The sequence below is a fragment of the Lycorma delicatula genome, chromosome 3 (genome assembly GCF_047948215.1).
Source record: "Lycorma delicatula isolate Av1 chromosome 3, ASM4794821v1, whole genome shotgun sequence".
Lineage (NCBI taxonomy): Eukaryota > Metazoa > Arthropoda > Insecta > Hemiptera > Fulgoridae > Lycorma > Lycorma delicatula.
Genome location: NC_134457.1, coordinates 170,418,619 through 170,436,858, shown reverse-complemented (window position 1 = coordinate 170,436,858; position 18,240 = coordinate 170,418,619). Strand labels below are relative to the sequence as shown.

The 18,240-nt window shown below is 29.4% G+C and overlaps 1 protein-coding gene across 5 annotated transcripts in view; it reads left to right on the top strand.

Moving 5' to 3' along the window:
• exu (maternal protein exuperantia) overlaps window positions 1–18,240 on the top strand; it is a 52,684-nt gene that overhangs the window by 12,591 nt on the left and 21,853 nt on the right. For 3 of the 5 annotated variants that reach the window (XM_075361001.1, XM_075361002.1, XM_075361005.1), the window contains 2 exons: window positions 2,943–3,224; window positions 4,858–5,012. In XM_075361001.1, coding sequence (XP_075217116.1) covers window positions 2,967–3,224; window positions 4,858–5,012 — 413 coding nt within the window. In that variant the 5' untranslated portion in view covers window positions 2,943–2,966. Of the gene's footprint in view, window positions 1–1,984; window positions 2,116–2,168; window positions 2,304–2,942; window positions 3,225–4,857; window positions 5,013–18,240 lie in introns of those variants that run through there. The other 2 variants (XM_075361003.1, XM_075361004.1) reach the window with 2 other exon arrangements.

Genomic DNA, 18,240 nt, shown 5'->3' with positions numbered 1-18,240 from the left:
TCAAACTGTGTGTGCCATCCTGCATCTTGAAAAAAATTACCAAAAGTGAAATTTCACAGTTTTTTATGTTCTCATAGAAAGAAGAGAGGATAGGCAAATAAACCACTAGACCAATCTTTACCTCGAAAAAATATGAATAAATTGCTTTTTGTTTTATCTTTCCAGGACCAATAGTTTCTTAGTTATGAATTTGTCTGTAAACCCTTACAATTACAAAAGTAGGTGTGCTCACCGTAACAAAAATGGTTGCACAGGTAAACTGCTTAAATAAGAAATTTAAAAAAAATAGTTTTAAGGTCCAGTAACATGTAGGAAACAATTGAGTAAGTTTCAATTTTTTTTTGAATTGGTCAAGCAAACCACCCTTGGGTCACTTCAAATGGATTTACTACATAATTAAACAATTTTTCATGAAAAAAAAAAATCATATGAACTGTACTCTTAAAATGCTTTCAGGAATTTTGTTTTCATACATTGATTTGTTTTAGAAATTAAATTTTGAGTAATGTTTAGCAGTCTTTTTGCTCTCTCTTCAGAATTTAATTTCCCATTCTAAGTTTATAGTAAATGGTTGTTGAGATAAAAACACAGAGAATACTCTTGAACTATTAGAAAAATATTAAATTATAAGTGTACTTTTTCATTATCAAATAATTATCAGTGGATAGTAAGAAAATATTGAAGATAAATAAATGTATGTACAAAATCAATTATAATACAGTGAAACAGTTAAATTATTTTTTGTTATTGGGAAATGATTTACTAACGGTTGTACAAATACTCTGTGAATTTTTGATCCATCATTAACAAAGGGGTTATTCAGTTTGCACATTGGATGTTCTTAATGCCATATTGAAACTTTTATGCTTATAAATAATTATTCTTATATATACTTAATTAAAAGCAGAATTTTATGTTGAAAGTCAGGTTTGTAACCACTCCCTATTCTTTTTTCTTAATCCTGTTAAGTTTTTTGTACATCAAATTCATGCTATCAATTTACTGACTTCAATATTGTTTTACTGAACTAAGATTTTTAATTTTTTTTTTAAATCAAAGTTACCAGTAACAAATTTAATTGTAGAATCTGGAGCTTATGTTACAGTACTATTCGATTATTTATGAGTTTTTGAAGATTCTTTGTTTTGACCAAGTTTTTAGAGTGTATTGCAAATAACATCAATTAAAACCACTTTGTTCATTGAAAAATCTGTAATCCATTTGTAGAATGGATTGAGTTTATATTTGACAGGTGTGTAAATTTTTCATGATTAATTCTGAATTAAGTTGTCATCCTCCTATGGGAGTCTGGCTGAAAAGTTCATATCTTACTTTGAGATTTATAAGTACAAGATGAAAGACTTTTCTATGCAATATTTTCTTTATTTGAGCTTAGGTCTGTTGTCAGATGGCTGTTAAGCATTTTGAGCAAAAAGATTTCTGGGATCATGTAGTTTAGCTGGCTGAAGTAAGATGATTATTATTAGTAATCCCAATCAGCAAAAGATAGTATTTTATTATGCTGCAAGTATGAATGTTTTGATACCATATTTGTTAATTTTCATTCTTTGTACAACAAAATATTGTCAGCATTCTCTTATTTATTTTTTATGTGTGAAAATGAAATCTTTTATAAGGTAGAATTTATAGACAGCATGAAAATACTAATAATGTGTATCTTCTGCATTATTTTCAGTATAAAAATTAAATTTTTGAATTAACATCTCATAATTTTAATAACAGAGAGGATACTTTTCTTTTAGCAAATTGAATTTATTGGTTTTCCAGTTATAAGTTACCGTTCTTTTTTTATGATTGTGAAGGAATTTTATATCTGATTAGGATTTGAACCCAAACCCTTCCAGTTGAAATACAGAAATGTTATCTATTTATTTACAGAGCAAATTTTAGGATAACTTTTGTTTGGTATGTGTCTGTTGTGTAATTTATTTTTCTTCCAGAACTCTTTACTGATTTGTTCTAGGGTGCCAGTTATTGTTGCAGCAAGTGAACCAAAATGCACTCAGTATGGACCTTAGGAAGACTTGTAAAGCATTCCAGTGGAAAATCATATTTTACAATATCACACCACCTCTACTATTTGCAGTAACAGTGGTACCTTTTTTTTTTTTTTAATAGAGGTCACATGTAAAGTTATTGTAGAGTGACTTCTGTGTGAGATCTTTTTATTACTAAATGTCTAAGAATCTTAAACAAACAAGAGGAAATTCAGAATATCTTGCTGGAGATAATATTAAAGATGGTTTTATTATGCACTCTGAAGAGCAGTGGAACTCATCTCGGTAACATTATTTTCATTTCAGCTAATCAAGTTTTTTTTTAATCAGATTGCAGCTGTGTACATGTTAACTTAATTATTAATTAATTAAGTCATATTTTTCTTCCCTCCTTGAAGGTTTAGCCAAATAGTTCATAGCTCATCAGATTCTTCTAAATTCCACAAAATTCTGGAACCAGCAAGGATTTTCCTTAATAAAGTATAAGCCTAAACCAGTTCTCCTGTGCCTCTTACATTTGAGCAAAATCTATTTCTCGGTGGATGTAATTGAACTGATGAAAGCAAAATTATTCTCAAAAATATGCTCCCTTTTAAAAATAAAAAAAAAAAATAGTCCAATATCAATAGAAACTAAGGATAAGATTGGCACCGAATACTTGATGAAGGAGTTTGAGAGTTTGTTGGTCTCATTTTATGGTCCCTGTTTGTCAAGAGATTCACCCTTAACCTTACCTTTACCTCTTTTTCTTTGAAAAGGTTTTTGGCTGTGGATATAGGACTCTCTTGAGGTGCTCAGCGAATGAAGCTTGGGCTCCAAATTGCTCTAAATATATAAGAGACAAAGATTTTTCAGATTCAGAATGTCTGATGAATTTTATCATATATTTAATTGTACATGTTTAATTTAATTTCTTGATTGCAGGTAAAATAAATTTACAATAACATAATGGTGTCAACATCTACTTCTCCAAAAAAAAGTGGCATTCCTGACGGTGAATACAGATTAGTTGGTTGGGATTTAGATACAACTGGTCAACGTTTAATTGATGAAATTTGCCAAATAGCTGCTTACACTCCTACAGATTCATTCTCCCAATATGTTATGCCTTACAAAGACCTAAATATAAAATCAAAAAGGCAATACATGATTTGTACTGTTACTGTAGGATATTATAGGATGTTAAAAGATACTAAAACTGGAAAGGTATATTTTTCTTTATATTTATTTTGATTTGTTACTTTTAAGAAATACCTAGAATTAGTGACCTTCATGAACATGAAAAGAGCTGCAGATGTTTTAGTGTTTTATTTTCTGATGCACTCAGAATGTTAGTACATATGGTTTTTGAGAGAATGCTTTGCAGATTTGTTATTGGATAACTCTGATGTAAGGGTTTGATGCTGTTATTTTATATCCGTTAAAATTTACCTTTATAATAATTATTTCGGTTCTAAAATCTGTATTAACAGACTCGTAAGCTCATATATCATTCCACATTCACAACAGTCTGAAATTTCCAGACAGTCTGAATCATATTGTAACCTCACACTTGCTCCATTTTTACTTCTAGAATGTGTGGGGGCTTTAATAGAAAATAATTGATCCATTTAAGAATACAAGCTTGGTTTTTGCGTGGTATTCTTCTATTAGTGAGATAGAATAAAGATAAATGAAAAATTGATGTTAGGACGTGAATACACAAGATAATGATAACAAAATTTAAGTTTAATATAGAAGATTTCAATATTGTTTGATATTCTTCTGAATTATCTAATCAGTTAAAATTGTATAGACCAGATCAAAGTAAAATTTTATTCTTTAAAACAATGATTATGAAGTTTTGTAAGTAATTAATAAAGCTTAATAAAAATTCAGAATAACAAAATGAAAACATAATATAATTAGAATCAAATTATAATAATAATAATATAAATAACAAAATTAGAATAAGTATATTATAATTATTAAATATTTAATTATTTACGAATTAATATTTATTTTTGTAATACATACTAAAGGGAAAAGGTTTTCCTTCTCTTTTTTTTAATTTAAAAGTAAGGAAGGAAGGTTTTCTCACAACAAAAAAAAATAGTTAGATTTGTATGATTTTGAAATGTGGAGAATCATTTCTTTGGAGTTGAATAAAAATAATCAAAATTGACATAGTTGGAGAATCAAATAATTAATAATGTAAATTATTCATATTCTAATGTTGCAATATTTCTTTAAGATCAAAAACCAATGTTGTTTGGATCCTTGATAAGACTGTAAACTATATCCGTTAGTCTTGATTGTTTCTAAAATACCTGGAACGTCTCTGAAAGTAGTAATCTCAAAATTAAAGGACAAGAAGATGCTGTTACTGTAAGGAAGATAGATTGCTACTGTTTAAAGGATTCAGTGAATCAGTTTCCTTACATTATGAAGTTAAGAGAGCGTTTGTTCACTGTATGCTGTTGCATTTTTTAGTGTTTAATAATCTATTGTCAGTGGCACAATATTTTTTTTTTAGAAATTAAACCAACAATAAACAATCTAATGTAGAGATACACCAAATAAATCTTCACAAAAATATAGTCAAAAAATAAATATACATAAAATGTGTAGTAGTACCAATATGAAAGATTGTTTTATTTTTGTTTTTATATTATTGCAGAGATTAGTTAAGAAAAGTGGTTGTAATAATTTCAGTTAAAAAACAGTAAAACATCCTGCTAGTTTTGCTGTGAATGAATGTAAACTGTGAAGTTTATTCAATTTGTTATTAAAAAATTAATTTTAATATTATAGCCATAACTTGATTTTCCATATTTGGTTTTTATTTCTGTATTTTTAGGTAATCAAAACAAAGAGTGAGATTTCTGCTTTAGTTGAATTTATCAGCTGGTTAGAAAAAATTCACAACCAAGAAAAAGCATGTACTGGAATTATCTTATTATGTCATGAAAAATATGAATTGGCACCATTGATTTTACTTGAAGCTTTAAGAAGGTAGGCTTTACTTAATTAAAATAATATTTTTGTTGTAATTATATATTTGTAAAGAAGTAATTTATTATATCTTTTTATATAATGCTTTCAGTGTATTATTTTATGTGTCTACAATTATTTAATAATTTTGGTTTATTCTTTACCAATTTAACCTGCTTAAAAAAAAATAAAATATATATATATAATGATTTTTTTCTCTTAGATTTATGTTTTTATAAAAATATTTTCTTGTGAAACTTAAAAGAAAACTAGGATGAAAATTTAAGATAAAAATAAATATTCTTGCATTCCAGACCCCTCAGCACGCAGTTAAAGTAGTTACAGTTGTTGATCTGTATTTCTTTTAGTATTTTTATAAAGACTAGTTTCTTGCCTTTTGCATTTCTTGAAAATAGCTTTTTATATAGAAAACTTTTATTTTTTTAGTCTACCCTAATCTAAAATTAAAATAAAACAAATATTTTAATAATTTTCTTGAAAAACTTTTAAAAACTTTAAAACTTAAAAACTTTATAAAAAGCTCTACAACAATAAAAATGTTTATATAAATAAATACTCTTCCGTTTTTATTTTTTGGGATCTGCATCAAATTATTGGTTGGTAGTAGAAGTTTTAATTTGGTACCAACTTCAGATTTAAATTTAAAAATATATTATTACTTTTAAGTCACATTTATTTATATTCTTTCTTTTCCTTTTTTATGCTTATATATACTTTACAGTCTTGTTAACCACCACAATTATGTACAGAATTAGAGGGCAGCAGAAGCTTTTTTTTTATTTGCTTAAAAGTCGCCAATATGATTTTGTTTTCATTTGTTTTTATTTTTATTTTCAAACCAACTTTGTTCATTTTTTCAGCTTTGTTGCAGTGTTTTTAACATCTTTTTTGGTTTTTATGAATGAGGTAGGTTAGTTAGTTCATTTTTCTTTTTTTTAGGATTTTTTTTGTAATGTGAATGCAGTACACATAATCAGTAATGAAAATGGAATTTGGATTTTACTTTATTTCTTAGCTTTTTTTTTTTTGCACTATATATTTAATAACTGTGCTGCCTTTGTATGTTCTTTTCATATTTCTATCCAAGAAACACATTTGTGTTTTTCATATTTTTATGTTCTTGCATGAAAATTCTAGAGAATAGTATCCAGTGTATGCATGATTGATCGTATGAGCATGGTTTGATATTATTTATTAAATGTCCATACATTTGCAAAATAGACTTCAGATTTTTTATCCTTATATTCATTTTATTAGTTATACCAAAAGTTGTTAAGACATTCAAACCAAATTTAACTGACTATGTTGTAATACAGTATGTATATATATATAAAACCCATCATTCTGCAAATTTCACTCCAAATTATTTTCCTAAATGAATTTTTCATTAAATGATATTTGGTTATAATTTGAAGACCAGACATATAAATTCTGCTTATTCTTTTTCTACAATTTTTAAAGTTTTTCTTCATGCATGCCAAGTTTTATGGCACCAAGTTATCTTGAACACCAAGTTTCTAAGAAAACTGTATTAGATATCTTCCCAAAAACACATTTTGTATACTGTCAATTTTCCTTTACTTCATTGATGCATATATTTCAGTAATTTAAAGTTTTTTATTTTTAAGATGAGTAAAAAAAAAAAAATCAGTTATTTTTGTTCAGATTATGAATTGATATCCATATACTTTAATAACCATCCATTCACAGAATCGTTTGAAAAAAGGTGATTTAAATGTTAAAAAATGGTAATTTTGAATTTGGGTGCTAATATAATTAAAATCACATTATTAATTTTGTGAACAATGTCCAAAAGAAATTTCCTTTGTTTTTAAGAGATATAATTTTTTTGTGATTTTTTTTTTTTTTAATTTTTATTATGTTTACCAAATAGTAATTTAATTTGAATTCAATATTAGTGCATGTGTAGAGTGTGACATTTCTGTGTAATTTTTTTTTTTTTGAGTGAACTGATATTTCCAATTTACTTTTACTTTTTTATGAAATATTTAAATATTATATTAATTGGTGACAATTCTTCTGCAATGATAAATTATTTATTTAATATTCTGGATAAACCCAGAATCTACCTTTCTTACTTCCCAATTATTGGTATTCTAATAATAGGAATCTGTCTTTGTGCTAGAAAGTATCTAAATTGAAGGTGTGAATATTTTATTTTAAAATTAGATTTGTACATGCTTGTAATATGTTGTGTCTAAAGATAAAACTACATGACGTAACAATAATTGTCAATTTTTTTTCAGCAAGTAATTTTTTTATCACTGTAGTTAAAATGCAATTAATATTATATTTAAATATTTTTTTATTGTCAAGGGGTAAACTGTTTGTAGAATAAAAGAAATTAATGAATATATCTATCAAATTTTTTTTCACAATTAGTTGTCATGAAAAACACTGAAATTGCTGTATTCATTCATTAATACTGCTTGCATACTGTGATAAATTAATTTAATCTTTTTCAGTGTATTAATATCACTCAGATTAGTAAATTGTGATTCTCAATTCAATTAATAAACATAGAACTCCACACATAAAATTCTAAGGAGACCTTTTTGTATGTTATGAGATGAGAACTTTAAAGTTTCTATACCAACTAATTTGAATGTTCTTATTCTAACTATTGTGTAACATAGTATAGTTATAGTATTATATACTGGTTATTATTATTATCTCATTACTATTCACACACTATGTTTGTTCTGTGAATTTTCAAATCTGTTGCTTCATGACCTTAGATATTTTATGTACTTTTAATTATGAAATTTAAACCTTCATTTAAGTATGTCTGAGGGGGCATATAAAAGATAAGTTTTTTTTAAATAAACTAAAGATTAAGTATTTGATAGTGAACTTGGAATGAGTAAGATACTGTACAGTAGTAAATGAACAATGCTGGAAACAAATATTAGGCTGTTAAAATGAAAAAAATGTGAGGAACTTCCAGCTTATAGCTGCTGAAAGATCAGGAACAATCAGAAAGTTACACCCCCTGTATGAAACAAACACATATTTATAAGACAAATTTTTTTTATTTAACAAAAACTACATATTTTTATCTATTTTTCGAAGTTTTTCACTTCCAGTCTCATAAAAACTTCATCAAATTTCCTTCAGCCATTTAATAGGACTGCTTCCTTTAGTTCAGTATCATTAGCGAAATGCTCCCCTTCCAGGTCTCACTTGAGAGGACCAATCAGATTGTAATTGCAGGGTGCCAGGTCGGGGCTGTAAGGTGGATGACCCACACTTCCCTCTTGAATTTTTCAGTAACTCCTTTGTCATGGGATCTGAATGAGGAGTAGCTTTGTTATGAAGAAAAACGACCTCATCGCTCAATCTTCCGGGTCATCAATGTTTAATGACTAAGCAATTTTTTTAAAGTCTCACAGTAAGATCTGGCATTGATTGTTGTGCTTCAGGGCATAAATTTTCACTGTAAACAACTCCCTCAGAATTGAAAAAGACTGTCAGCATAACCTTTCAAGCATGTTGGATGTTTTCACTTTTTTTGGCTGCGACAAATTTTTGTGTCTCCATTCATGTGATGCTTGTTTAGTCTCAGGAGTGTAATGATGCACCCAGTTTTAATCCCCTGTGATGATTTGTTTCAAAAACTGTGGACCAGTCCTGGAATAACATTCAAGAAAAGAAAGAGCAGATGCAAAACATTGATGTTTGTGGTTGTCGGTCAACAGATTTAGCCCCCATCTTGCACACATCTTACAGTAACCAAGCTGATCGTAAATAGTCGCAAACACACTACCATAACTGATATTAAGTTCACTTGCAATATCTCTAGTCTTAATGCACGGGTTACTCAAGATGATTTCGTTCATGCAATCCGCATTACCCGTCGTCATGTTTGCAGTTGGACGCCCAGCATGCAGTTCATCATTCACATTTGTTCTTCCATTTCTGAACATTTAGCACCATTTTGTGATCATGGGATGTGATATTGCATTCTTACCATGTACCTTAACAGTTTGGTGATGAATTTCACAACAGTTGTAATTTTTTGCCCACGAAGTTGAACTACTGAATGCACTTCTATATCGGATGAAACCTCTAGTGGACATGCTATATTGACACAGACACTACACAAGTACTGAATGTCATACAGAATTGTTGCAGGGGTTGCATAAAGACAACAACATAACTAGTGCTGCCACCACAAGACAATATATCCTTTTCAGTTCAAGAGCATGGCAGGGGTGTAATTTATTTTTTGATCCACCTCTCATAGACTGGATGTAGTGGGTAAAATCAGGAGTAAAGGAGAGACTTCATGTTCAGCTAAGAACTGATGGCATGAAGGTAGAGATTTTTCGTACATAACACTTCTCCATCCTCATTAACAGATACATAAGTCTGCACCATTTTAAAAAAAAATGTATAAAATATTTTGCTTACATTGCTCTGCCTAGTAGCTAGTAGTAACAAGTAACATACTAAAGAATTGCTTTTAGTTGTAGGATTGTGTTCTTAATTTCTAAAATTACGCTTGACTCTGGTTAGAATAATTCTAATGGTTTACCCTGAACAGCTTAATCAGAGCGAAGAGGATATTTCATTGGAGAAATTTTGCCTTCTCATGTATTTTCAGTTGCATTCTTATTTTCAACTACACTTTTTCTGTGCCAGATTCTCAATAGATTAAAGTAACGAAATAAAATCTGAAATAATATGCTCCCACCTATCATCAATATTATTGGCTTTTAACTACTTTAGTGTTGTTAAACCTAAACAAATAGGTCAAATTGTCTTCCAATTAAAGAAAATTCAGTATTAAATCTAATGCAGCTACCTCTAAAATGTTTCACATTCAAATTAACAAGTAAACTATAAAAGTTAAGAGAGGGTTATTTGAAATATAAGTTCTATTTCCATCAAGTATGTATGTTGACACACAGTGTTTTCCTTAATAATTGACGAAATAAAGATACCATTGTATTAAATCTCTTTGTTATTTAGATACACAAAATCTTGAGCTACTCTTTGATGAGTACTTTATTAATGATGGATGCTCTGTTTACATAAGGTGTAATTGGAAAACATTTATTTATAAATTTATAAGTACATTACATAATGTATATATAAAGAAGAAAGAGGAAGAGGGGTTTTGCTTGTTCAGGATAAACAAAAAACTTTATAAATTGTAACCTAATTATTACCCATGTTTCTTGGCATAACTGAGAAAGTTTTTAGATATATTTCATCTCAAAAGTATATATATGTGTAATAGTGGAGATTTGCCAGTTGAAGCACAAACTTTATGAATTGCATTAATTGTTAACTGTAGTGAGTCTCAGTGAATGAGCTGGATTTGAACTGAATTATTCGAATCAGTCAAATGAATAATATTACAATAGAATAATTAAATAAAATAAAACATTAAATTAATTAAACAAATTTCTGTTTAACAATTCCCATGAGGAACTCAAAATTCTGTTGTAACAATTCCTGGCTTCCTGTAGGGACTACTTGTAAAGCTAGAGCGGTGAGGTACGCAAGCACCTCATGGGACGTTAGACCAATTGTCACCATGTAGTAACAAACTGGGTGCCCCTGGAGCACCATTACAATTACTTTCAAATTTCTAGAATACATTCTTGTTATCCCAGGGAAGGTTTTAAGCCATCGACCAAGGGTGGGTGGGTGTGTGTGTGTATTTTAATATCTTAACAGAAATTATTTTCTAGAATGTTAACTGAAGTTGTTGGTTGATGTTTATTTGGCCTTTAATGGACATAATGAGCCTTTTTTTCTATATTACACCATAGGTTCATTTAGCCGGAAGTTTGAGGGGATAAACTGTAATTTTGCTATTCTATGCAGCAAGCAGTTCCAAGCTCAATATTGGAATGGGGGGATTAATGTTTGGTGTGTTAAGAGATAGGAAAACATTTTTAGCTCCTCTGCTTTGTTCAATCATCTTTTGCACAAGTATATTCATAATGTTTGTAACTAATTAGGGCATTAAACCCACAGAAATGTTAACTCGTTCACAACTTACTCATACAACTTGGGGACACTAGACTGTCCCAGAACAGAGTGTATATGTAGGGCAGGCAAGAAAGTGTAGAAAACAAAAATCATGATCGACGCCCAAGGTCAAGTCTCACAGCTGAGAACATCCATACCGTTTGAGAGCTTATCGAAGATGATCGCTGGTTCACTGTTGAAGAAATCATGTCAGAAGTAGGTGTCAGCTACGGGAATGCTCAATCCATTATCACTGATCATCTTGGCTTTAGAAAAATTAGTACTTGATGGATTCCAAGGTTGTTGATCGATAATCAAAAACAGGTCAGGTTGAAGATCTGTGAAAGACTTCTGAATCAATTTCAGTAAGAAGGGGAAGATTTTTTGAGGCGCATCATCACATGTGGTGAGACACAGGTCCATCATTACTCCAGAATCAAAAATGGTGAGTGAGAAGTGGTGAAGGAAGGATGAGGGCTGCCCAATGAAGACCAAAACACATCTGCCAGCCAGAAAAGTTCTTCCAATGATTTTTTTTTACTCTGGGAATTTTACTCATTGATTTTTTTCACAATCAATGAATGGTGAATGCGGCTTACTATTGCCTCCTACAGATAAAATTTGCTTACTGAATCAAAAGATGTATGCCATCAGAGTTGCCATCCTTCTCCATGACAATGTCAGGCTGCAGACTGCGATTTTGAAAAGGGATAAATTGGAAAAAATGCACTTTCACCATCCTCCCTACAGCTCAGATTTGTCCCTCTGTGACTATTTTTTGTTTGCATCCAAGAAAGAATCATTTGGAGGGGAATGATTCAAAAACAGTAAAGATGTTGAGGAGCATGTGCACAATTGGTTGACAACTTGTCCTCAAACTTTTTATGAATAAGGAATATTCAAACTTCCAAAGCAGCAGAGAAGTGTGTAGATCGTGTAGGAGGAGACTGTTTAGAGAAATTATGAAAGATATGAATTGTATATATTAATCATTAAATTTATAAAAAAAAAATTACCATTTATGTTTGATTCATCTTCGTAACAATTTCATTTCACGATACATAATTTTCTGATACTAAATCACATTTGTTTACTCTTAATAATTAACCTAAAAAACAATGGAGAATGTAGCTCATTGAAAAACCACTTTGCTGGCTGGATTGTAGAAACAGAATCTTCTGTAATGTTGAAATTTATATTATTGAAGTTGTAAGGATTTCTCCAATATGTACCTTGAAGTCTGTAGAAATACCAGCAGACAATTTTTTTCTTTGTAAAAGTCAATTGCTTTGAATCTTAGAGCTACTAGCAGAAAAGATGCTTGTAGTATTATATATTTATTTTGCTCTGTAATGAAAAAAATCTACTTGTCAAAAGGTTGATATTTAGCTGGTTGTTTATATTTTTTGATTAATTAATCCTATGTATTAAATATATATATATTTATCACTATGTAAGCTTGAAGTTTTATTTCATGGAAATATGGTGTATAAATTTTGTTGCTTAAGAAAAGTACCACTCTTGATCAGGATGTGAACAACACACCCTTGGGATGTATTGTTCAACCTCCATCTTAAGCTTGGCATCATTGCTTTTATCATGTTTTTTATTGGTCCATTGATCGTATTCCTTAAGTGATCTTTTTCTTCCTTTTTTTTTTAATTATTGTTTGGTGTACAGATTCCATGTTTTAGCTCTTATATCCTTTGAGAGTAATCGGTATGTATAATACATAAAAATTCACATGTAATGAAAATACTTTCTTGTTAAAGTCAAACTACACTGTAGTAAAACTTAAGTGAAAAATATTTAAATCTGGTCGCTTGAAAATAAGTTATCCCGAGGTGTTAAATCACAAACATAACATTCGTTCAGGTCTTACATTTGCAACATTCCTAAAGCACAGGATTTTTTTTACTACTGGTTTTATTGCTTAAAAGTTTTTAATTAAAAATTTTGATTCTTAGCTGCGCATTGCTAACTGTTCAATAAAATATTGTCATTTAATAAACATAGGTTACTGTTTAACCTACCCTAATTACCCTTTTTGCCCAATAATCTCATAACTTTAATAAACTCCGTAATTTTTGCTGCTTACAATAAATTATCCACTATATTTGCTAACATCCTTTACATGTTGCTATTTGACCACCCATGTAATTCTGATGATAGCAAAGCAATATAATCCTGAAAATTATCCTAGGTATTGTTTTTGTAAAGTTTTACATCTTTTAAATCTTGATATATATACTGTTATCTAATATGTTAATTTGTTCTACTAATCCAATATATTTCCTTTTGGGTTTAACTGCATGTGGGTAACGTCTAAGATTATTTTTGTTCTGACAATTTAATTGTTGTTTCTCTTATTGAGACTCTTTGTATTTTGTTTTACATTCTCCAGTTTTTAATAAACATTTAGTTTATTTAGAGGACTGGTTTCATTTAAATTTTAACGATTGATGTAAAAAATAGCTACTAGATATCAGACAATCCATCTTTATTTGAAAACATCAGAATTAGAACTTTATTAATAGAAAATTTTATTGTTCAGAGATTGAAAAACATTTTTAATAAATTTTATGTGAAAATTTTAGAATATAAGTATTTAATATGTAATTTCTATCTATATTGTACAATTATATTTTTTGTGTAGATGTAAGGTAGTGCTTGTTCCAAATTTTTTATAATATTTGTCTGTAATACATTAAATAGAGACTGCTGAAATTTAAATATTTTTTCATTAAAAAAGTGATTTTGTGAATTCTTACAGATATTATTAAATTTAAATGATTATTTCACAGGTGATGTTAAATTCTCCCAACATTTCTACAAAATTTTAATTCATTTTCTCCTATCTTAATATTTTTTCTCCCTCCCATCTAAAAAAGAGATCTATTTTTACCTTTATGATATTATTTTTTTATTTAATCTAAAGTAAGATCATTATAAATGTTCTTAATAGAATTTACAGAGAGATAAAGAGATTCATACTAATCCATTTTAACATATCAAAAATCCTTTACAAGAAATGGGAAAGATAAAAATTGTATGGTTCTTTTAAATCAGAGGATTTCTCATAAGTTTACTTCTTTTCTAGATTTGTATATGATTTATAAAATTGTAGTTCTTTTATCTAGAAAATTGGTAATCATGATTAATTGCTGCAGTGAAATAAACAAATATTTAAATTATCAGATTCATTCACTTAGATTGTAAAACCCATCTTCACAGTTTTTAACATAAAATATGAAGACCCATGTTTGTTTAAAAGTGCTTTTATAAATATCATTTTAATTCTTGTATATAACAAATCATATTCCCTGATTTTTCCCATTTATTTAATATTGATTCTAACAAAGTCAACAGATATCAATTCTAACAAAGCAGTATGTTTTTTACAAAGCTGTTTTTCAGATAACTATACACAAATATTTATATAGTAGGGATTGACAATTAGACTTCATTCAAAGTAAAATTTTTAATTTTTGGTCTTTTAATTCTTAATTATAACATCCTGCCTTTACATTATTAAAAGACCAAAAATTAAAAATTTTACTTTGAATGAAGTCTAGGTATAATCAGATCTAAAAATGCCTTTGTTATCCACCTGTCCATTATTGTTTTTTTAAATATATATTTATTCCTCCAGAGTATATTGAGGTATATTTTAATGAAATTTGATATAACTTTCTTTACAGAATAAATAAATGTGGAAGTTTGTTTATAATTTTGAATAGTGTTTATCTTAAATGTTTCACTCTTCTATAGCTCAAAAATTACTTTTTACTGATAGGTAGAAATTGTTATTAGATATAACGTTTCATTTCAAAGTCCACCTTGTTTTTTCAGATTTGACTTCATACAGCCAAGTTATGATGGAAAGTTTTAATGTGAGTATGATCAGAATTACAAAATAATTTCATGCCACTTTTTTATCTTCTTCATTCCATTAGATATTACTCAATATCACTCAAAAAGGTAGAAATTTCTCAACTTCCTCTAAGTTGGTGATGTTTGACAAAAATTCATAACTAAATAAAATTTAATTGTTGATAAATAGAATTTACTAGTTTCCTAAAGTCAAAATAAAAATGTAAAGGTTTCAGTAGATTTCATTTTTCACCTAAAGAAGGCATAGAACAATCAAAATAAATATTCAATGATGAATTAGTGCAGATTCAACAGATTGTTGAATCTTAGTTGCTTATTCCATTTTGAACTTTTGAGATATTCTATGTATTTTGTTGACGGCAATTCATTACTTTAGCTATCCAATCCATTTGAAGAGTTTGTGACATACATTCTGCTCTTCAAATGCTCCCGTAAGTAGAAGCTAATGGATATAAATCTGATCAGTGGAATGTTAGGCAGCTGACAACCCACTATTCAAGAAAACAAATTATTCAGGGACCACCTGACATAAATAGAGAAATTTTTTCTGCCCAGAAATGGTTATGAAAATAATTATAAACTTATCTATTAATAAAATATATATTAAAAAAATTCAGTTATGAACACACGTTTGAGCCATTGACAGAAGTCTGTCCTTTGTTCAGCTAAAAGAAGAAAGCTTTAAATACCTTGAAAGTGATGTAGATATAACCTGTAGCAACTGATTATGAAGAATATCTAGTAATGTCTAGTTCAGGTGTGTAGAAGCAGAATTTTACCTATTTTAATTTTGTATCAGTGGCTCAAACTTGCTAGTCTTGCACAACCATTTGTGGATTTTGAAGATTTTTCTGGAAATCTACCTACAATCAGAATAAGTTTCATGCCATAGAAACAGCTTCCAACAGGATCCATTTTGCATCCTAAATACATCAGCAAAACCAATGACAGACGATCATAATTATATAAATTTGCTTTACTAATTGAAAAGTAGCAATGTCAAAGTTCTTAAAAATAACACAATTGCGCAATAATCACCACAGTATTGTTATTGTCGTCACTGAAGATCAACTGAATTTTTTTGAATTTTGGCAACTGCAGGCTAAAACTGTCTGATTATTTTTTTTCATTACTTATGAAAAAAAAAACACATTCAGTTAATTTTTTATTTAGTGTGGTAGGTAACATCATCATTTTAGTGATATTGATTAATATTGTTACCTGGTGAAGGAGATAAAAACTGATAAAATTATTTTGTGCATAACTTGCAATAAAATTTTCCATTTTAATTCAGTTGTCCAGTTTGAGAAAAAGAGGTAATTTTGTTCCAATTGAAAGCTTATTAACTGATGAACAGTTACAGTTGCGTGCAAATTAATCTGATCCCATATGTTATTTAATAAAAAGTAACTTATTTAGAAAAAAATCAAACCTCTACAATTTATGAATATCTAGTAACTAATAATATAATATGTCCTCCTTCATATTTAAACATTTCTTGCTAACGATTTGGCATAATTTACTACGATTCAGTAAATTACTACACTTCTTTTTTTTTTTTTGTTCCTTCATCATTGACTGTACTGATAGTATTGCTTTAAAGAAGTCAATTTTTGTGGTACAGTGCATTTTTGAGAGTTTTTTTTTGGCGATTCCCTAAAAATTTTCAATTTGGTTTAAGTCTGGGAAGTTGTCTGTCCAAGGAAGCACTTCAATGTTTTGATCTTCAAAAAATCTGTCAATCTTTTTGGGCAGTATGGTATAGTGTCAAATCTTGTTGGAACACAAATCCTTGTGAGAATTTGCTTCTTTTTTTTTTTTTAATTTGTTTCACAACCCTACTTTTAGAATCTTGATTTATCCATTACTTTACAACATACTGTCTACTTGAAGAAATGAACAAGGGCCTTCAAATTTTACCCAAAATGTTTTTTCTGAGGATTTTTAATTGATTGTTGGATATGAGCCAGTGATGTATTTTCATCTGATGCTTTTCAGACATATGGAATTTTTTGCTCCTGAACATAAAAATTTGACTCATCAGAAAACATTATATCTTTCCAGTCTTCTTTGGTCCATCCTGACCCCATAGGGAAAGACACCCACCATGTGATGTTTTCAATCGCCATGCTACCCCTTCCATACCTAGCTCTGATGGGCTTTTCCAAAGGTCATCTTCAGAAACCTCAGTGGTTGATATATTACAGTCTCGCCTTGGCCAGGATGCCACTGATGCAAATGCCGCAAGCTACATTCCCATCGGTGTACTAGTAACAAAGATGAAAACTCGTATGCATATCAAATGTAGTCTTAAAAAAAGACTGAATTCCTAAACATTGAATGAAGGAACTGAAATCACTTACCTGAGCAGATAAGAGTTCAACACACAACTCCAACCAACCAACAAGTGAAAAATGTAAAAGTGAAACGGTAAGCAAAACCACAATATAACAATTAACATAACAACCAGCAAATACAAAGTAACAAAGAAATGAGAATTATAAAAACAAGGGAGGCCCAGTCAGGACTCTACACCCCCTTCGCTATCCTTTCTTTTGCAAGGTAAATCATAAATTCCTCAATTATTGACCATTTGGCCTCGTTACTCCAATTCAGTTGTATATCTAGTGCCGACCTGAGAATGTCGATACAACAAATTACCTTGGTATGCTTCTCATCATATTTTTGCACTCGTGAAAAGCGTCATCAGAACCCTGCACTGCGGGCACAAATCCGCATCCACCAGGCTGAATCGCACCAGCTTGTCTCTAAAAGCATCATGTCCTGAAAGAAGCTTTGTAACATAGTTCTTCAGGGAAATTCAGGAAGCATACTGCAAGCATCTAATATCTGGTAAAAGATCATGCGTATACCACCCATCTTCTGGCTCATCCCATCTTGCTTGCCATAAATCATATCCATGCTGCTCGATCTCCCAGATCTTTTCAATAGTCAATTCACTCAACTTTTTCTTCTTTATTCATTATCTTCTCTTCTTTAGTTATAATGTTCTTTGGCCCACAAGAGAAATTTTTCTTTTTTTTCCTGTTGCTGGTGTTAAAGGCTGCTTTTTAGCTGGACAACAGGCTTTGCATCCAGCTGTGCAAGAAGTCAGCATTTAATAGTTGTCACATGTTAATCTTTTCCACTAATTGCTAATTGTCGTTTTAAGTCCACAGCAGATAATTTTGCATCAATTTTACTTGTCTCACTAATGTCCATTATATATTCAAGACACACAGAACAAAAAATAAAAAAATATGAATAACTTTGCATTACATAGACAATGGGTGTGGTCAAGCAGTGTAGCCACTAAATAGAAATAAAC